At 47.4% G+C, this 22369-nt stretch overlaps 1 protein-coding gene across 1 annotated transcript; it reads left to right on the top strand.

Moving 5' to 3' along the window:
* Nucleotides 1–20936: 20936 nt before the first annotated feature.
* Nucleotides 20937–22271, top strand: LOC103995740 (zinc finger protein CONSTANS-LIKE 3). The gene is made up of 2 exons (XM_009416424.3): nucleotides 20937–21657; nucleotides 21741–22271. The coding sequence occupies exons 1-2, from the start codon at nucleotides 20992–20994 to the stop codon at nucleotides 22080–22082; spliced, it is 1008 nt and encodes a 335-aa protein (XP_009414699.2). The 5' UTR covers nucleotides 20937–20991; the 3' UTR covers nucleotides 22083–22271.
* Nucleotides 22272–22369: the final 98 nt, after the last annotated feature.

Raw genomic sequence — 22369 nt, forward strand, 5'->3', positions numbered from 1 at the left:
CTTCCTAAACACAACACATACAGTTCAAAACCAATCATTCGCATGAACAACCTGGCTCTAATACCACTGTTGGGAAATCTTGGGGGCGACATCACATGCGCAGCGGAAGAACAAGAAAACAAAATCCCCGATTCCCAAAAGGATGTTCGTCGTCGTGCGAAGATTGGTGCGCAAAATCCGCGAAACTTAAAACTGCGTATAGAGTAGATTGTGTTACCTAGGGAGATCGTATATCCCTGTTTCCTTGCAGATCCTTATGAGAGTTTGAAGGAGGTCAAGCGTCCTCCTCTCTAACGGTGATCCATATAGCAGGGTTGCGACGACGCTCCTCAAAACTCCAGGCCTGCTCTGAGGTGGAGAGGGAGAGAAGAATAGGAAAGGCAAGCAAAGGCTCTAGCCCGTGAGGCTCTGAATCCCTCCTATTTATAGAGGTCCCCTGTCAAACCCTAATGGGTCCTCCCCTAGTGGGTATTGGATCTGCATCCAATAAGACAAGGGCTCCGTCGGATATCTCATATCCGAACCTCTACTCATCGCAATGCCTACCATATGTGTGTGACCCTCTAGGCCCAATATCGAGCTGGCCGTGAGTCATACCTGTCAGAACTTCTTCTAACTCAGTGAATTATTATCTCTGTAATAATTCACTCGACTCATCGACTACGGACGTACTAGGCCACTACGCCGTAGTCCCCAGGCGATACAGGGGAATCCAATCCATTAGACCTGTCTGTCCTCAGTTATCGTGTACCTATTGTTGGAAAATCATGGGGGCGACATCACATGCACAGCGGAAGAACAAGAAAACAAAATACCCGATTCCCAAAGAGATGTTCCTCGTCGTGCGAAGATTGGTGTGCATAATCCGCGAAACTTAAAACTGCGTATAGAGTAGGTTGTGTTACCTAGGGAGATCGTATATCCCTGTTTCCTTGTAGATCCTTAGGAGAGGGTGAAGGAGGTCAAGCGTCCTCCTCTCTAGCGGTGATCCACATAGCAGGGTTACGACGACGCTCCTCAAAACTCTAGGCTTGCTCTGAGGTGGAGAGGAAGAGGAGAATAGGAAAGGCAAGTAAAGACTCTAGCCTATGAGGCTCTGAATCACTCATATTTATAGAGATCCCCTGTCAAACCCTAATGGGTCCTCCCCTGTTGGGTATTAGATCTACATCCAATAAGACAAGGGCTCCGTCGGATATCTCATATCCGAACCTCTACTCATCGCAATGCCTACCATATGTGTGTGACCCTCTAGGCCCAATATCGAGCTGGCCGTGAGTCATACCTCTCAGAACTCCTTCTAACTCAGTGAATTATTATCTCTGTAATAATTCACTCGACTCATCGACTACGGACGTACTAGGCCACTACGCCGTAGTCCCCAAACGATACAGGAGAATCCAATCCACTGAACCTGTCTATCCTCAATTACCGTGTACCTATAATCCCTCATCCATCTAATATCTCAGAGATCGTATATCGAGCATGGTGTTGTCAGACCCATACAGTTTCTACTCGAGTCTCGCTCTAATCGGATTCTCCCGGAGAACTCTTTCTCTCTCAACCCGAATGACCCTGGTCAGGGATTTGTCTGAGCAAGAACACATGGGATATTCCTCTCATGACGCCGAGAGTGGATGATCCTCTATCGACACTCAATAGCCCTCGTAAGGTCGACTACCACTCCCAATGACCAGTTGTACTAGATCTAGGACAGCCAAACCTGTAAGTCTGGTATCAAAGAGTGGAGCACTCATACAGGACATCCTTGATGTCTCAAGTCTAAGGACCAGATACACCACTAGGACTACGGAATCGCTGTCTGACAATAAGGCATCATCAACCATCTAGCATTCCGTAAGCGGATCAATCAGTGAACTCATTCTCCAATGAGCACTTGTACTGTATCCCTAGTGTCCCTACACGAGCAGCTATGAGACCAGCTACATCCATCATATGGACGGGTATACAGCACACCAGTCTATCAGGTTATCACAATGTCCCTCTCGAGTAACCTATGACCGGGATTATTTAGGATGTGTTTAAAGGTGAATCGATCTAATTATCGTGATCTCATCACGATCCGATTCCCATTGCACAAATCCAAGGACATCACAATATATATATGCACATATGCAATAGTTATAAAGTGATATATGCCAAAATATAATAAGCAAAAAGATTCTGTATCAAGTCACACGTGCCATCACTCACGTGATTGGCTTGTTGGGCACCTATGACTAGCACCTATAGTCCCTCATCCATCTAATATCCCAGAGACCGTATATCGAGCATGGTGCTGTCAGATCCATACGGTTTCTACTCGAGTCTCGCTCTAATCGGATTCTCCCGGAGAACTCTTTCTCTCTCAACCCGAATGACCCTGGCCAGGGATTTGTCTAAGCAAGAATACATGGGATATTCCTCTCATGACGTCGAGAGTGGATGATCCTCTATCGACACTCAATAGCCCTCGTAAGGTTGACTACCACTCCCAATGACCAGGTGTACTAGATCTGGGACAGCCAAACCTATAAGTCTAGTATCAAAGAGTGGAGCACTCATACAGGACATCCTTGGTGTCTCAAGTCTAAGGACCAGATATACCACTAGGACTATGGAATCGCTGTCTGACAATAAGGAATCATCAACCATCCAGCATTCCGTAAGCGGATCAATCAGTGAACTCATTCTCCAATGAGCACCTGTACTGTATCCTTAGTGTCCCTACACGAGCAGCTATGAGACCAGCTGCATCCATCATATGGACGGGTATACAGCACACCACTCTGTCCGGTTATCACGATGTCCCTCTCGAGTAACCTATAACCGGGATTATTTAGGATATGTGTTTAAAGGTGAATCGATCTCATTATCGTGATCTCATCACGATCCGATTCTCATTGCATAAATCCAAGGACGTCACAATATATGTATGCATTTATGTAATAGTTATAAAGTGATATACGCCAAAATATAATAAGCAAAAAGATTTTGTATTAAGTCACACGTGTCATCACTCACGTGATTGGCTTGCTGGGCACCTATGACTAGCAGCATGACATACATGATACACCCTTTTGCTGAGGTATAGAGTATCCTACACATGTTCGCCCTTTCTTTAGGAGTCTTTGAGGATATACTCATAGAAAATGATATCCTATGTCTCATCAGTACGAGACATCTTTTAAATTTTTTTATGCCAAACCTTTTGGCAATGGTGTCTATGTACTTGAACTAAGACAAGCCAAGCATCCTCTTGGATATATCTCTATAGATTTGAATCTCTAAGATATAGGGTGCATCCCCTAAGTCCTTCATGGAGAAGTATCTAGATAACCAAACTTTTACTATAGATAGTATTCCAACATCATTTCCAATGATCATGATGTCATTTATATATAACACTAAGAAGATGATAGCACTCCCACTTACCTTCTTGTACACATAAGGCTCATCTTCATTCTTAACAAAGTCATAAGATCTGATCGCCTCATCAAATCTTATGTTTCAACTTCGATAAGTTTGCTTCAGTCCATAAATAGACCTAAGTAACCTATACACCTTATTTGGGTAGTCCTTATATATGAATCCCTCAAGCTTTATCATATACACCTCCTTCTCGATGTTGCTATTGAGGAATATAATTTTTACGTCCATCTATCATATCTCATAATCATAGTGTGCTACAATAGACAACAAAATTCGGATGAATTTTAGCAAGACTATGGGTGATAAGCTTTTATCATAACCAATACCTTGCCTTTAATTATACCCTTGGGTGCTTTAACTAGGTTTCAAACCTTGTTGAAGTACATGAAATCCATCTCAGAATCTATGGTTTCTTGTCACTTCCCGGAATCTATACTCGTAATAGCTTCCTCGTAGGTCTGAAGTTCAATATCCTCAACATCCTTTCCTTTAATATACCCCACATATCTCTTAGGAGGATGAGGTACTTTGTTAGACTTACGTAAAGTCGGAACTTGTGTGCTAGGTACCTAAACAGACTCAGGCTGTGGAGTGGTGCTTGAGTTAGGTTATCTAATCTCGCTCAACTCTATCACGCTTCCATTGTCTTCGCCAAGAATGTGTTCCTTCTCAAGGAACACCGCTCTCTTAGCTACAAAGACCTTTTGCTCCTCGGCATAATAGAAATAATACCCACAAGTTTCCTTGGGGTATCACACGAACTTACACTACTCCATTCTGGATTTCAACTAATCGGGGTTGTATCTTTTAACGTGGACAAGGTAATCCCAAATCTTAACAACCTTAAGATCGGGCTTCTTCCCTTTCTATATCTCATATAGTATAAACACTATCGACTTAGTTGGAACTATGTTCAGAAGGTACGCTACGGTCTCTATGGCGTATCCCCAAAACTCTATTTAGTTTTTATTTTGATTCTTTAAATATTGAATGCTTTGTAGTTTGAAAATATTTATTAGTTCTTTAAATGTCAAAATTTTATTATTGCATTAAAATTTGTTGAAGTTTTTATAATGTTATTTGATCCCTGCTTAAGATTTTTATTTTTAGATTTAAACATATTAAAAATTTACATGTTTTATGCATTAAATATATGATATTTTCTGGCATTACAACTTATTTTTAATCTTATTTGGATTATAATTTTTGTTAGATTAAAATATGTTATTTAAAATTTAATATTACATGCTTTACATGCTTTGTCAGTTTATTAGAGATATCGTGACCCGAGGAGATGTAGTAGTGGAAAGAGTTACATCCGAAGATAACATTGGAGATCGACTAACAAAGTTGTTATCTCAGATTATCTTTAAGCGTTACAGGAGTCTGATGAGGATCAGACATATAGGTGATTGACTTTAGGTCAAGTGGGCGATTACCAGTCATATGTGTCCTACAAGTCAATCACGTGAGTGATGACACATATGACTTGATACGTAGTCTTTTTGCTTATTATATTTTGACATTTATCACTTTATATTACTTATTATATATATATATATATATATATATATATATATATATATATATTGTGATGTCCTTGGATCTGTGCAATGGGAATCGGATGGTGATGAGATCACGATAATGAGATCGATTCGTTTTTAAACATAAATCCTAAATAATCCCGGTCATAGATTACTCGAGAGAGATATCAAGATAACCGGATAGACTGGTATGTTGTATACCCCTCCATATAATGGATGCAATTGGTCTTATAGTTGCTCGTGTGGGGACACTAGGGATACAGTACAGGTGCTCATTAGAAAATGAGTTAACTGATTGATCCGTTTACGGAATGCTAGATGGTTGATGATGCCTTATTGTTAGACAGTGATTCCGTAGTCCTAGTGGTGTATCTGATCCTTAGACTTGAATGTCAATATATTGAGAAATCTAGGGCGATATCACATGCATAGTGGAAGAATAAAAAATAAAATCTCAGAATTTTCATAGAAAATATTTCATCATCGTACAAAAATTAGTGCGTAAAAAAACCACGAAACCAAAAAACTACACGTACAAGGGAGATTATGTTACCTAGAGAGATTGTATATTCCTAAAAACTTACATATATATGGGAGAGGATAAAGGAGATCAACTGTCCTTTTCTCTAGCGGTAATACACATGATAGAGACTACAAAGATGCTTCTCAAATCATTGCACAATCTTCCTCATTGCGCGCGCCACACAATAAAAAAAGGGGCTGCCCCTTCTTGCTGTCCACACACCTCAAATAGAGGTTGCAGGTTGAGCAGGAGAGGGAGAGAGAAGAATAGGAGGTGACAGCCCAAAAATAACCTAGCCTGACCCTTTGGTTCCCTTCTATTTATAGAGGCCCCTATTAACTTACCTTAATGATCCTATCATATTGGGTACTAGAACTCTATCCAACTGCCTAAGCCTCTTAGATTAGTGAGTCTTTACCCAATAATATCTTATTGGCTCTTATTAGATCTCATTCATAGGATTCAATAATTCAGGGGTTTATTGGATATCCAATAAGATAGAAGCTCCAACGGATATCTCATATCTGAACCTCTACTTATTGTCATACCTACCATATGTGTATGACCCTCTAGGCCAAATATCGAGCTGGTCATGAGTCATACCTATCAGAACTCCTTCTAGCTTAGTAAATTATTACCTCCATAATAATTCACTCGACTCATCGATTATTGACGTACTAGGCCACTACGCCGTAGTCCCTAAACGATATAAGAGAATCTAATCTATTAAACATATTTGTCCTCAATTACCATATATCTGTAGTATATCATCCATCTAAAAGTCCAAAGATCATATACAGGGCATGGTGCTGTCAGGTCCAAATAGCATCTACTCGAGTCTCGCTCTAATTGAATTCTCTCGAAGAACTCTTTCTCTCTCAATTCGAATAACCCTGGCCATGAATTTGTCTGAGCAAGAACACATAAGATATTTTTCTCATGACACCGAGAGCAGATAATCCTCTATCGATACTTAATAGTTATCGTAAGGTTGACTACTACTCTTGATGACCGGTTATACTAGATTTAAAACTTTCAAGCCTATAAGTCCGGTATCAAATAGTAGAGTACTCATACAGGACATCCTTGGCATCTCAAGTCTAAGGACCATAAACACCATTAGGACGACGGAATCACTATCTAATAATAAGATATCATTAACCATCCAACATTACATGAGCAAATCAATCAATGAACTCATTCTCCAATGAGCACCTACACCGTATCCCTAGTATCCCCACATAAGTAGCTATGAGACTAGCCATCTCTATCATATGGATTGGTATATAGTACACCAATCTATCTAGTTATCTCGATGTTCCTCTCGAGTAACCTATAAATAAGATTATTTAGGGTCTGTGTTTAAAGGCGAATCGATCTCATTATCGTGATCTCATCATGATTTGATTCTTATTGCACAAATCCATGGATATCACAATATATTTATGCAACAAGCAATATGAATTGATAAAATATCAAATAATATAATAAACAAAAAGAGTGTGTCATATCACGTGTCATCACTCACGTGATTAGCTTGCAGGGCACCTATGACTAGCATAGGCCTCAAGTCTTCTTGTCGAGCTGCACAGCTCAGGAGTGGGTCCACCTTAGTGGGCTTCGCTCGACCGAGGTATAGGCCATGGATCTTCTTGCCAAGGTGCACGACTCGGGAGCAAGTCTTCTGACCGAGATGCATGGCTCGGGAGTGGATATACCTTACTAGGTTCCGTTCAGCCAAGGTGCAGACCTCGGGTCTCCTTGCCAAGGTGCATGACTTGGGAGCGGGTCCACCTTAGGGGTTTCTGCTCAGCCGAGGTGTAGGCCATAGATCTTCTTATCGAGATGCACGACTTGAGAGCGGGTTTGCTCGACCGAGGTACAAAGCTCGGGAGCTAATTTTCTTAGCTGAGGTGCAAGCCTCGGGTCTTCTTACCGAGGTGCATGACTCAGGAGTGGGTTTGTTCGACCAAGGTGCAGGCCTCACATCTTCGAGGTCTTAGTCTTACAAGGGGGCCTTGAGTTTTTGAACTTCCTTCTCTTGCCACTTGACCAGTTGAGTTCATAGTGTCAGATTGCCTATAAGCTGGCAAAATACAATGATACTTCTTCGGTCGTTCGACCGAGGCGACTTTGGGGCATATTCGGTAGGTGGCACCTTCGTCCTTTTGCTTGGGGAGGTTTCGAAGGGCTAGGAACTCTATCCTATACGTATAATTTTCGGGCACTAGGCATTGAAGGAATAGTTTGCTGAAAGACCTACGGTAGAGCTAGCGGTTGATTTCACAGTACTAAGCTTGGGCATGTTTGAGTCGATGGGATGCGACCAAATTAGGTAGCAATATCCCTTCCCTTTTGTAGCGAAGGATCTCTTCCATCTAATTCGGCGTGGTTTCTATTATGGTGATATCTTAGGCTACAATAGTTTGGGATGCGAGTGTCTTAATCTTCGATGGGAGCTCCCCTATTGCCCACGTCGAAGCCAGCTTGGCCAATGTGTCATCCTGTGCATTCTCCACCCGAGGAATCATTTGCTAGTCATAAGTGCCATGTAAGCCAATTATATGAGTGATGGCACATATGATATACTACGTAGTTTTTTTGCTTATTATTATTGATATTTTCTTACTTTATATTGCCTATTACATATATTGTGATATTCATGGATCTATGCAATGAGATTCGATTATGATGAAATCATGATAATGAGATCGATTCACCTTTAAATAAAAATCCCAACTCGATAGAGACATCAAGATAATCGGATAGATTGGTATATTGTATACCGATCCATACGATGGAGGCGACTATTCTTATAGTGATAAGATCATATAGTAGAAAAAGGAATGATCACTTCGAGGGGATCAGCCTCCTTGATCACTTCGATGGGATCGACCTCACAGGGTTTTGTCAAAAGACTGAATAATATTTCATTGTCTACCGAAAAGAAATAGTTACATCACTATTTATAGAGTTCCACCCAGAGTCTACCAGGACTTGGACTCTTAATAATAAATAAATATTAAATAAACCTCTACCCAACTAAACATATTCAAAAGCTTAGAAAATAAAGGGATCTTAACATATAGCTGCTCATGTGGGGACATAGGGATATAGTGCAGGTGCTCATTAAAGAATGAGTTCACTATTTCATCTACTCACAGAATGTTGGATGGTTGACGATAACTTATTGTCAGATAATGATTCCATTATCTCAGTTGTATATATGATCCTTAGACTTGAGACATTAAGGATGTCATATATGAGTACTCCACTCTTTGATACTAGACTTATAGGTTTGAAAGTTTCAAATCTAGCACAACCGGTCATCAAGAGTGGCAACCGACGTTATGAGGGCAATTGAGTGTAAATAGAGGATCATCCATTCTCGGTGTCATGAGAGGAATATCCTATATGTTCTTACTCGGGCCTATCCTTAGCCATGGTAATTCAAATTGAGTGAGAAAGAGTTCTTTGAGAGAATCCGATTAGAGTAAGACTCGAGTAAATTCTGTATGAGCTTAACAGCACAATACTCGATATACAATCTTTGAGATATTAGATAGATGATGTACTATAGATACATGGTAACTGAGGATAGATAGGTCCGGTAGATTGGATTCTGTTGTATCGTCTAGGAACTACGGCGTAATAGCCTAGTATGTACGTAGTCGATGAGTCGAGTGAATTATTATAAAAGATAATAATTCATTGAGTCAAAAGAAGTTCTGATATATATAACTTACGTCTAACTCGATATTTGGCCTAAAATATTACATATATATGGTAGGTATTACGATGAGTAGAGGTTCAGATATGAGATATCCGTCAGAGCTCTTATTTTATTATATATTCATTAAACCCTTAAATTATTGGATCTTATGGATAAGATTCCATAAGAGCTAATGAGAGATTATTGAGTAGAGATCTACTAATCCAAGAGGCTTGGGTAGTTGGATGGCGAACCAATACCCAATAGGACAGGATCCATTGAGGTTAAACTAATATAAACCTTTATAAATAGGAGGAAACTAAAGGGGCATATGCTATATCTCTTTTAGTTGTCATATCATATTCTCCTTCCTTCCTTTCTTTTTAGTCGACAGCCCCAGTTTGAGGCATGTGGATAATAAGAAGAGTCAGCCCTTTTTTTATCATGTGGAATGCGTGAAGAGAAAGATCGTACAACGATTTAAGGAACGTTTTCGCTATATCTATTATATGAATCTTGCGCAAGAAGCTTGTGTTTATCTATTTTAACTTTTTTGTGCATATAGACGAATGTAAAATGATTTGGATCACATACGAGAATCACATGTATAGATTTCCTATCAAAGCATTAAATAGATATCAAGCTACAAATGACATGACAATTAAGATATCTTCGTGTAACCCATCAAATTTGGATATATAAAGATAATTATCTTAATATAACTGCATTCTTTCTTCTAATAAAATGATATAAGATCATGAAAGATAGATTATAATCTCGACAAAATCTTCAGCACCCTCGAACATTAGCCTCACCCTTTCTTACGCGTTCTTAGCAACTGAAGACAACGTTCTTGGAAGGAAAACTGACAAAATGCTAACCATTTAGCTCAGACAACGTTCTCCGTGGGAGCGATCGAGGTCCGGATCTTCGTCGCGGGGGGAAGCCACGGCGAGATCTCTTCGGTCGAGTGCTACGACCCCTCGGCGGACTGGTGGGCGCCAGCAGCTGGGATAGCACGGTGCTGAGGCGGCGAATGTACGTGAAGGAGGGCTGGACCTGGCCGTTCGACTCGTCGCCGGGGCGGGGCGGCGTGTACCATGCCGATCGGGACGCGTGGGAAGAGATGCGGGATGGATGCTCGGGGTCGATTGCGGCGGTGGGCGCGCAGCACTACGTGGTGTCGGGGTGCGGGGACGGGCTGGTGAGCGCGTACGACGAGGCAAGCAACCAGTGGAGAGAGGTAGCCGGCGGCGGGGCGGGGAAGATCTACGAGGTGGGAGGTTGGCTGGACGTCGGAGGAAGAGGAGAGGGTGGTGAAGAGGCCGCCTGCGTTCGCAGAACCTGGACGTCAATGGATCCAACTGGTCCGTCTCATTGCAGATGTTATGGAAGCTTTACTAAGAACACAAGTTTGGTGGAAGCAAAGTTTCGGTAAGGCCTCGTAGAATGCAATCAGACAGTGTTGTATCTTAACCAACATTGATGTCATCATCTTTGTTCTATACTGAAGTGAGGCTGAGGGAGCGGATGTAATAGAAACACTCATTTCTCTTCTATCTCAGATGCCAAAAATAGCTGAGAAGGAAGGATCTCAACAGGCAAGATGATGAATTATATTAACCATCTAAAAGTCTATTATTTTCCTACTTGAATATAGTGACAATTGTTTCGTTTCCTATTGTTGTTCAAGCACCATTACGGCTGCTTGTGATAGAAAAGTATTAGAACTGCAGCTTCAGTGAGTGTATCCTTCTTTTAGTACAGGAAATGAAAGCAACTCGTGCTTCCTTAGTGGAAACTAAACCAATATGGTTTAAGACTAATCTAACTCCCATTAATTTTGGCTGCAGCACATTAGGATAGCTTAGGTTTGATTTTAGTTAAGATGAGCTTGTTGGTGTAAACAACCTCGAGCAGTGGCCTCGGGGCCGACGCGGCTCGGTTCGGGTCCGGACGACGAGAATCTCTCTGGGGCGTCACTCGAGCCCGCTGGGGTGGTCGGGTGCGGTGGTCCGATCGGGACGGGGCGGCTGCTTCCTCCGGGCAAGGGCTCCTCGCCTGCGCGTCCGGCGGGGGCCTTCGGCTTCGCACCTGCATAAAGGTCGGGCCGGGGTGCTCGGCCCAACCCCTCCGACGATCAAGTCAGAAGATGTGGAGGGGATTTTAGATGGAGAAGTGTTTTTTTTTCCTCTCCCTGGCGAACGAGAGGGTATTTATAGGGAAGCTTACTGTTGTTTGATGTGCCCGCTTGCAGGGGACAGGCTGGTTGCATCTGACGTTGGTATGGCGTGGCGTGAAGAACCGAGCCTGAGTAGGCGTTAATGCGCCTCGGGCTGTGTTCCGATCCGTTTAACCGAGTGTCGTCGCATCGTCCGAGGCGTGAGGCGTCGGCTGACGTCAGCCGAGTCTTATCGTAATTACTATCCTCATCATATTCCCCCCCGGAAAGAAGCTACGCGTCGGTCGCTGTAACGGGAGTCTGAGGCATGGCTTCAGCTTTCAGACGGGCTAGCCGCGTAGGCGCGGTCTCGGGGGGCGTGTAGCCGAGGAGCACGACGCATGCGGGCTGGCCGCGCAGGTGTGTCTCGGGACGTGGGGCCGAGGAACCGAGGAGCACGACGCTGGCGGGTTGGCCGCGCAGGTGTGTCTCGGCAGCAAGGAGCCGAGGAGCACGACGCAGGTGGGCTGGCCGCGCAGGTGTGTCTCGGGGAGCATGGAGCCGAGGAGCACAAGGAGCACGACGCTGGTGGGCTGGCCACGCAGGTGTGATCTCGGGAAGCATGGAGCCGAGGAGCACGACGCAGGCGGGCTGGCCGCGCAGGTGTGTCTCAGGGCATGGGGCCGAGGAGCACGACGCTGGCAGGCTGGCCGCGCAGGTGTGTCTCGGGAGCATGGAGCCGAGAAGCACGACGTAGGCGGGCTGGCTGCGCAGGTGTGTCTCGGGGCATGGGGTCGAGGAGCACGACGTAGGTGGGCTGGTCGCGCAAGTGTGGTCTCGGGCATCATGCGACCAAGTAGCACGACGCAAGCGGGCAGACTATGCAGGTGTGGTCTGGGGCATCATGCGACCGAGTAGCATGACGCAGGTGTGGTCTGGGCATCATGCGACCGAGTAACACGACGCGGGCGGGTAGGCCACGCAGGCGTGGTCTCAGGCAACATGGCCGAGGGACATGGCTCAGGTCGAGGGGCGAGGCTCAGGTCGAGAGGCACGGCTCAGGCGGGCAAGCCGCGCTAAGGTGGGCTCGGCGGTCTGTGGCCGAGAGATGGAACTCAGGTGGGCAGGCTACCCTGAGATGGACTTGGTCAGTCTATGGCCGAGGGGGTGCGGCTCAGGCGGGAAGGCCGCGCTGAGGTGGGCTAGACGGTCTGTGGCCAAGAGATGGAACTCAGGTGGGCAAGCCGCCCTGAGATGGACTCGGTCAGTCTATGGCCGAGGGGGTGCAGCTCAGGCGGGAAGGCCGAGCTGAGGTGGGCTCGGCGGTCTGTGGCCGAGAGATGGAACTCAGATGGGCAAGCCACCCTGAGATGGACTCGGTCGGTCTATGGCCGAGGGGGTGCGGCTCAGGCGAGAAGGCCGCGCTGAGGTGGGCTCGGCGGTCTGTGGCCAAGAGATGGAACTCATGTGGGCAGGCCACCCTGAGATGGACTCGGTCAGTCTATGGCCGAGGGGGTGCGGCTGAGGCGGGAAGGCCGCGCTCAGGTGGGCTTAGCGGTTTGTGGCCGAGAGATGGAACTCAGATGGGCAGGCCGCCCTGAGATGGACTCGGTCAGTCTATGACCGAGGGGGTGCGGCTCAGGCGGGAAGGCCGCGCTGAGGTGGGCTCGGCGGTTTGTGGCCGAGCCGTGTAGATTCAGAAGATTTTAAGCCGGGGCTAACCGCGAGCCGAGAGGGGGTCAGGTAGATACTGAACCTTGGCTCGAAAGAGGCTGAGGCAGGGCTTAGATTTCTTTTCATGAGGACTACATCGAGTAGCCACTGCGGGTGCTTGACCTCTCTTATGGAGCCTGCGATCGGGTGCCGTCGCTTCTCCTCACGGTCGCCCAGGCCTCCGCGACGATGTACCGGTTAGCGCGCTGGAGCATCTCTGGCACCGTGGTGGGAGGTTGCTCCGCGAGGGACCAGAGGAATCTGGAAGGTCGCAGGCCTATCATAAATGCCTGCACTAACAGAGAGGGGTGAGTGTCCGGCAGGCCCCGGATTTGCATAGCAAAACGATCCACAAAATGGGAGAGGGGCTCGTCCTCCCTTTGCTTGGGTCCGAGGAGTAGTGCCGTGAAAGGCTTCGGCTATGCATAGGCCACGAAGTGGAGCTCGAAGTCCTTGACGAGCTAGTCGAAGGAAGCGATCGTTCCGATCTTTAAGCCATCGTACCACGCGTGGGCCGGCCCTCTCAGAGTGGTAGGGAACGCTCTGCACATCAAGGCATCAGAGGTTCCGCATAGCGCCATTTGGGCGCGAAAAGCAGCTACATTGTCCGCCGGGTCGGTGGAGCCATCATAAGCGTCTAGAGAGGGGAGCTGGAAGTCCAGGGGGACTATCAAATCCCGTATCTCGGGTGTGAAGGGAGACACTTGGTGTGCGTCCTCCCCAAGCTCTCCCTTGGACCTGCGAACCTCTTTATGCACCTCGTCGAGTCGTTGGCTAACGAAGCGCACTTGGGCCCATAGGGTGTCCGAAGAGAGTGCCACGGTCTCCGAGCGGCCTCTCGGGTTTGCCATCACTGGATCCCCGAGTGGGGCCGGTCGGACCCGAGGCAAAGTGGGGAACGCCGGAAGTGTCGTGTGGGCCCGAACGGGCAGCTCATATTGTCGTAGTAGTTGGACCGCAGGCGGGTGTGCCGGATGAGGAACGAGCGGGATGATGGTTTACACCATATCCATCAGAGCCCGGACTTGACGGGCGAGGTCCTAAAAGACCTCGGGTGACATGGGCGTCGAGTCGGCAGGGGCGCCGTCGTGTCACGGACTTAGTTGGTTTTGCCTAAGTCGTGCGGCACCCTTGCGTGTCCGTCCGCAAAGGTCAGCCTCCCCGAAGCCTCCCATTATCCCTTAGGACCAACAAAAGAGAGAACGGGTTAGAGAGAACGCCTCAATCGAGATCCATAAGCAAACATCTCCGAAAAATACTTCATAGACAATGCAAATTACAAACAGACTTTACAAGCTCTAAACCATTGCACAACAAAGGGTAAAATGGTCCATTATAGACCGAAAATCTCTCGCACGTGTCCACATGACACAACCTTTATTTACAAGCCTAAAGAGGCTACCAACCCAACTAAAATGAGACTATTAAGCCTTCGGCTGTCCCCCTACATGTTGTACAAGGCATGAACATACCAAAAGACATAGACATACATAAGCATTACATCAAACATCCTGTTTAGAAGTTTGTCCGTGACATTCTCCCCCACTTATTCCTTCGACGTCCTCGTTGAAGCCTTTGTCGACACCGCAACTCCTCGCCTTTACTGAGTCTTCAATCTTCTGCTCCAGCTACAATGCGTCTCTTGGCTCCTAGTTGCTCTCCGCTGCTGTTTTTGAGTAGTCGAACCTTTGATCCACCATCCTGCTTCAACTCACCAATGACTCTGACTCTGATGTGGGGTTGGCTGAGTTGTGTTGATCATTGTTGATTCCTACGGATCCCCCAGATGAAGGAAAAGACCATCCTTACTGCACCAGTCTCTCAAATTCCTCATACTGCTTGAACTGGGTGGATGCTTGTTGAAGCTTTAACGAGCATTGTCTCATAAACTTCTGAAGTTTTAGGTCCTTCCTCCACAAAATTTGCTCATTGACTCTTCTTTCACTTAGTTGTCACATCCAAGTAGGTTCGCATCATTTCCACTTTCGATTGGCATTTCGTTGGGAAATGAAGCGGACAATCTACTCTCAGTAACACTGATCACCGTTGGTGAGGATTTGACAACTATTGTCTTCCATTATCTTTAAAGGGTCTTTGAACATATGCAGAGCTCCTCTGCTAGATAGATAAGAGAATTGGGGTACTCAGTTTCGCCCATTCTCTTAAGAGTTAAAAAGGCAAATTCTCTCATAGGTTTGGTCGCCTCTAGGATTGTACCATCTTCTCCATCAACCCTGCCACCTACTCCACTGAGTAGCAAAGGTACAGCACTGCGTACTGCCTGCTTCGTTCCTTGGTTATGCACTCTTGCATGACCCGAAGTCCTTCACTTTCTGCTATCTTGATGAGAAGCTCATTGACACCGGTCTTATGAAGTTCCTCGGCCTCTGCCCTTCAGCCTTGTCTCGGTACTTGGAGATTGCCTTTGCATGCTCCACCTCCTCGGCCCCTTTCACGACCAAGCGCTTTCCCTCCATGAGAGCAAGGGATCAATGACTTTCACGGAAGTCCCGCCTCTACGGTACCATGGCGTTGCCATGCCCATGGCACTAATATCCGTCGCCTCGCATCTGCATCCCTTTTCTTCACAATCAGTAGATATGCCTCTATGGCACTCCTCCGAGTCCACCTCCATTCTAACTGATGCTTGATTTTGGGTAGCTAAGTCCCTCTGGACTCGTCGTCGCTTCCTCGCCCTTTTCGACCCCCTGCTTCAACACCTCTGTGTTCTCCAAGCAGCTCTCCTTTGGTCGATGGAAAGACAGACTACAACTCTCATGCATGGCCTCTGCCATCGCATTATAGGGCCTGCACCGATTCTGTTCTCCTTAGCTTCCTTGGTAGCAATGTTCGCTTACTCGACCTTGTCCTCTGACTTGTCGGGCTCCCTTAAGCGAATATGAGCTCTGGAGCAGTCCAACTCTCCAGCTACTTCGATCATACCTCTGCATGATCAAGTCCCTCCCATGGAACTCACTGGTACTTGCATTCGAACTTTTCCCTTGGTGGAACACAGACCCCATATGTTGATGACCAAGGTTTTCATCCGATGCAAAATTCGATGCACGCACAGAAGACCCGCCTCTGCGGTACCATGGCCTTTACTCCTTGAATCCATAGCCCTTCTTGCCGTCGTGTTGTTCACCGAAGTGGAGCTTCCAGTAGCTCCTGATCATACCTCCATATGATCTAGTCCCTCACGGGACTAGATTGTGTGTATCGCATTGCCACGAACTGTTCCACCACGATCCGCTGCACCATGTCGCCTCCTGGTGACATCTCTATTACATTCTGATCCTTGTGGGATAAACTCGAATTGTGAACCCTCCATGTGTGGCCCCTACCAATACATCGCAAGGTCTCTTCCACCTTCGATTTTGTTCGCTCCTTTAGCAACCGACCTTCATCCACCTACTCTTGGGTCACACCTAGATGAAGCACCACTCTAGGACAGCCCGTCGCCTAGTAGCTCCCGAAGTCCCCCGACTTCACTGCAATTAGTGCACCATTGTCTGGATCCTGGGCCTCTACCCCTACCAGCACAATCTCCGCTGCGCACCGCTTCCTTCATGGCAACTTGAATGGCAACACTGTGGCATATTCTTCAAGAGTACCCACCTCTGAGTCCTCTTGCCCTGTGCTAAGGCCTTCTGAACCCAATTTCGCCTCCGTAAATTGAGTCGCCTTAGTTCCTCCATCAAATGCTTCTTCGAGATAAGGTGCATGTGCCCAGAAGCTCCTTTCGTCTTTGGTACCATACAAGATGAGTCCACTCCGTCAGAATGAAGGACCCATGGAACAACATGATTCTACTCTTGCCTCTGCAAGAGTTCATGTCCTTGACCTCTGTCTAGGGAGAGCATTGTGCCTCCGCTCCATGTTCCAACTTCTATGCTGGCTCCCTTCATACGGCTTGGGTACTTCGCCAAGTTACACCCAAGTTGCTCCGCTCCTCGTTTTTGCATTGAGTCGATGGTGGCCCTCGCGCCCACCATTCCACGGGTCAACCCTCCCTTGAGTCCGATCTCCAAATCGACTCCAAGTGTGTCTTCATTTGTGTTGCTTTGGGATGCTCCCCCACTTGATCTCGCAATGCATCCACCAATGCATTCTCTCAAGTGAGATCATGCGATGACTCCTCACTGCTTGCTCGGTCCATTGAGCTTCGTGGAGTTGTTGTTTGTTGAGGTACTCCTCCTCAACATGTGCGGTCCATCCCACATGATTCTCCCTCTGGAGAGCCGGGACTTATCCCTCCTAGATAACTGTCCTGTTAGAGCAACATCTCTCTTCGTTTCGAAGACCACCATCCCCTTGGACTACTCCGATCTGCTGAACAAACTGTGCATTGTTCTGTCTCCTGCAAACACACTTGCTAGATTGTGACTCCACGTCAATACAGCCCCCGCTGCACCACTCAAGGCCTAGCAACATGCTGAACTCGTTGCACACTTCAACCTCCTACGGACGTATCCTTCACATGCCGAAGAGAAAGTTTCAATGCTCCATGGCGCCGAGTTTCGGTCGCCTTGGGATGGCCGCGAACATTCCATCGTCCGCATACAAGCCCATACATGAGTACCGAATTCTTTGAATTAGCAATTCCCCTCACCTCTGTGAGCTTTGCACAACTCTTTCGATCGTTAAGCAACTCATTCCACCTTGCATGGTCTCATCCTTTACCAAGCGTCTCGCTTGCCTTGAGCACCATCAAGTATGGCTGTCAACGTTGAGCCATAGCTCAAACTCAACTATCCCAACCTTTGTGCGCTCCGCATTCTTCCAAGCTTGCTTGTTCTCGTGGTGCCCCTTACGCGAAGGGTTGGCCATTCCTCGAAATGCCAATGTCAGATGCCCGCTCCTCCGAGCGACTCCTTTTCCCTTCATCTCCATGCCCGTTTCCCCCAAACGGTCGCGCGTGTGCTGACTGCCCTCAACGCAGCCCCGCTAGGTCCCCCACGTTTGCATGCTAAGTGTTTCTATGAGTGCTTGTCCCACTCTGATACCATCTGTCACGGACTTACCTGGTTTTGCCTAAGTCGTGCGGCACCCTTGCGTGTCCGTCCGCAAAGGTCAGCCTCCCCGAAGCCTCCCATTGTCCCTTAGGACCAACAAAAGAGAGAACGGGTTAGAGAGAACGCCTCAATCGGGATCCACAAGCAAACATCTCTGAAAAACACTTCATAGACAATGCAAATTACAAACAAACTTTACGAGCTCTGAACCGTTGCACAACAAAGGGTAAAATGGTCCATTATAGACCAAAAATCTCTCGCACGTGTCCACATGACACAACCTTTATTTACAAGCCTAAAGAGGCCACCAACCCAACTAAAATGGGACTATTAAGCCTTCGGCCGTCCCCCTACATGTTGTACAAGGCATGAACATATCAAAAGACACGGACATACATAAGCATTACATCAAACATCCTATTTAGAAGTTTGTCCGTGACAGTCAGGCGACGACAAACCCGGGTCGTTGAATATTTGCCAGTATCGTTCGGAGGTCGTGGCGGGGTGTTCGTCACGATGGCCTCCGTGCGGGGGATGTTCCCCTGAGGCTTCGGTCGGGTGCGACCTCTCAGCCATGGGCTCGTTTGGGCTGCTCGGGTGATCACCCGACATTCCGGGCCTTCCTTATAGCGCCAAAATGTTGGTGTAAACAACCTCGAGCCGTGGCCTCGGGGCCGACGCGGCTCGGTTCGGGTCCAGACGACGGGAATCTCCCTGGGGCATCACTCGAGCCAGCTGGGGTGGTCGGGTGCGGTGGTCCGATCGGGACGGGGCGACCGCTTCCTCCGGGCAAGGGCTCCTCGCCTGCGCGTCCGGCGGGGGCCTTCGGCTTCGCACCTGCATAAAGGTCGGGCCGAGGTGCTCGGCCCGACCCCTCCGACGATCAAGTCAGAAGATGTGGAGGGGGTTTTAGATGGAGAAGTGTTTTTTTTTCCTCTCCCTAGCGAACGAGAGGGTATTTATAGGGAAGCTTACTGTTGTTTGATGTGCCCGCTTGCAGGGGGCAAGCTAGTTGCGTCTGACGTTGGTTTGGCGTGACGTGAAGAACCGAGCCTGAGTAGGCGTTAATGTGTCTCGGGCTGTGTTCCGGTCCGTTTGATCGGGTGCCGTCGCGTCGTCCGAGGCGTGAGGCGTCGGCTGACGTCAGCCAAGTCTTATCGTAATTACTATCCTCATCAGAGCTATAATTTTTTTATATTAATTTTTAAAATAAAAACTTAATGGTTTAAGTAAAGTATTTTGATTGGTTTAAGCTCAATAAAATCAATAGATTAATTATCCATCGGATCGGATTTTGATAAATGTGTATCAAGATTTAATATAAACAAGGTGGATAGTCAAATATCTAATCGATTTCTTCCCTAAGTAAGTCTCTTTCCTAAGTCTATGTAAAAGAATCAAGTTGAATTCATTGATAATGAGATTCAAACCGGTTCTCTTTTTGGACGAAAATGAGAAACAAATCTTGTTAAGATGATGACTCGTGTCCTAATTAAGAATTTTGGGAGGCTTATGAGTTGGATGGAATTAGGATTAGCTTTACGACTGGGTCTTCTTCCCAGTTAAGAGACTTCGAGAGCAACATCCGACGGACAATATGGTAGCAGCTAGAAGAGAACCAAGCAGGTCTTTGCAAACCTTGAAATGGGAGTCTCTTGTCCGCGGTTGTCTCCCTTCTTAGTCCACCAGTAAAGACAAGAATTACGTGTTGGTAAAGAGGATTCACAGTCTTAATCTTCCATAAATGAGTCTACCACACTATTGAAAAGAAAATTGATAAGATATCTATAATATTTTTCAATAACGTTTACAGTGTTTTTAGTTTATCAATAAAATATTATAAATATTATCAAAATATAATATAAATAAATCAAATCAAAATACTATAACAGTTGAAAACTGATAAAAGAATGAACGATAAAATTTTGATGGAAAATTTTGAGGGTTTTTTTAGATATTTCATTGAATTTAAGATATTATTTTAAAAAATAAAAAAAATCTTTTAAAAATATTCAAAATATAAGTATTTTCCTGAAATACCCCTTCAAGAAAAATATAGAAGAAACAAAAGTACCGATCGCACTCGCAGCCAATCCGTGGCCACCCCTCGTGACGCGGATATCCAAAGGGATCACGTGTTATGTCCAAGTAGGTCCCGCGTCGCCCATCACGCCGCGTCCGATTCCCCCCGCCCATTAAGACCCCGGGCCCCATCACCACCCCCCCGCCGGATCGGCTGCAGGACACTCACAGTCGCCCGTGATGCAATCCTCGCTCATGATGGATCATCAACACGATACGCTTAATTGAACCGCAAACTTTGCAGCCGAGGCTGTAGCAGATCCCAAGACAAGCGGCGTGACGGCAGCCCAGTCGTCATACCGAGCGTGAAACCTGGCGTCGGAGGGACGGAGGGTCGGCTGTCCTCGACAATGGACTTATTAGTGGGACACGTGACAACGTCCAACTAATAATGAACAATATAATCACGTGGTACCGTGGTCACTCACAAACGGGTTTGCTCAACTTGACTACCAAAAGTCACCGGTCTCACGCACGGCTGTGGCTAATCTTGCTGTCTTCTCCGAACTACTTAGTTACTGCAGGATAAACTTGCTCCGTCAAGCACCCACGTGATACATACGCGACCAGCCGTAACATCTCAGACCAAAAGGTGTGGGTCCCATCTCACGGCTGGCATGGGCGATCCGCTAGCTACACTCGGTTTGGTTCCGAAGTTTTCGTGGCTTCAGGGCTCGCCACGACGCCCTCCTCGCTCGTCACCAACCCGCTCTAATTCCTAAAATAACTTGAAATTAACTGGATTGGGCGTGATTTAAATCAACACAGAGGAGCAAAACGAGAGAAAGAGAGAGGAAGGAAGGAAGGAGATGGTGAGCGCGAAAGGTGGGTATTGGAGCGGGATCGGGGCGCGGCGGTGCGACTCGTGCAAGTCCGGGCCGGCCCTGGTCTTCTGCCGGGCGGACGAGGCGTACCTGTGCGGCGCGTGCGACGCGCGTGTGCACGGGACCGGGGCGCGACACGAGCGCGTGTGGGTGTGCGAGGTCTGCGAGCAGGCCCCGGCGAGCGTCACCTGCAAGGCCGACGCGGCCGCCCTCTGCGTCACCTGCGACGCCGACATCCACTCCGCCAACCCACTCGCCCTTCGTCACGAGCGTGCCCCCGTCGTCCCCTTCCTCGAGCCGCTCAGGCCCCGCTCTGCCGCCACTGGATTCCCCTTCGGAGTCGCGGCGGCTGACGAGGAGACCAGCGAGGCGCCGTCCTGGCTCCTCCCGATCCCTTGTGCTAAGGGCAAATCAATGGACCACTTCTTCTCCGACGTAGATCCGTACCTTAATCTGGAGTACGCCACCTCAATCGACGCGCGATTGCAGCAGACGGACGGCGTCGTCCCAGTCGACGCCAAAGATGCCAGTCGAGACGGCGGAGCGCCACCTCCGGGACCGTTCCTCCCGATCGATGGTACGTTCGAGCTCGACTTCGTCGGATCCAAGCCGTCATACAGCCCCTACACCGCTGACTCCCTCAGCCACAGTGTAAGCACGAACCCTAACCTAACTGTCGAGAACTAACTTACCATGGTTTACATGATCCGATTCCTCTATGACTATCGGAGCAGGTCTCGTCCTTGGAGTTCGGGGTGGTGCCAGACGGAAGCGGCGGTATAGCGAAGGGGGCGAAGGCGGACGCCACGGGTCCGAACTATGGCGGCGGTGGAGGGAGGGCTGCGGACAGGGAGGCGAGGGTGATGAGGTACCGGGAGAAGAGAAAGAACCGGCGGTTCGAGAAGACCATCAGGTACGCATCCCGGAAAGCGTACGCCGAGACGAGGCCGCGGATCAAGGGAAGGTTCGTGAAGCGGTCGGAGATCGAGCCGGAGGAGGTCGTCCGGACGTACTCGCCGGCCGTTGTGGCGGCTCTCATGGCGGATCCCGGCTACGGCGTCGTGCCCTCCTTTTGAGGAATCTCCCCCCTCTATCTCGCCACCGTGTGTTAACTATCAATGCTTTTTTATGTAGGATTTTTTCCTTCTTCTTATTTTCCCCTAATTTGTATATTATTATTACTACTGTTGTTATTATTGTGCCGAGAAAAATTAGGCTCACTACGTTGAGGAATAGAATAAAAGGTGATGCTTGCGCCTTTAAGACGGGTTGGGAAGTAAGATCACAAGATATTATTTGGGATGATGGGATGCCATATAATTATAGAAAATATGGCACAGTATTACCAAAGGTTCGGTTCATA

The sequence above is a fragment of the Musa acuminata genome, chromosome BXJ1-1 (genome assembly GCF_036884655.1).
Source record: "Musa acuminata AAA Group cultivar baxijiao chromosome BXJ1-1, Cavendish_Baxijiao_AAA, whole genome shotgun sequence".
Classification (NCBI taxonomy): domain Eukaryota; kingdom Viridiplantae; phylum Streptophyta; class Magnoliopsida; order Zingiberales; family Musaceae; genus Musa; species Musa acuminata.

What these genes read in the sequence shown, in the direction of transcription:
- LOC103995740 (XM_009416424.3), top strand. Translation starts at nt 20,992, where the DNA reads ATGGTGAGCGCGAAAGGTGGGTATTGGAGCGGGATCGGGGCGCGGCGG. An exon ending in CTGACTCCCTCAGCCACAGT is followed by an intron (nt 21,658 to 21,740) that starts GTAAGCACGAAC and finishes CTATCGGAGCAG; the next exon opens with GTCTCGTCCTTGGAGTTCGG.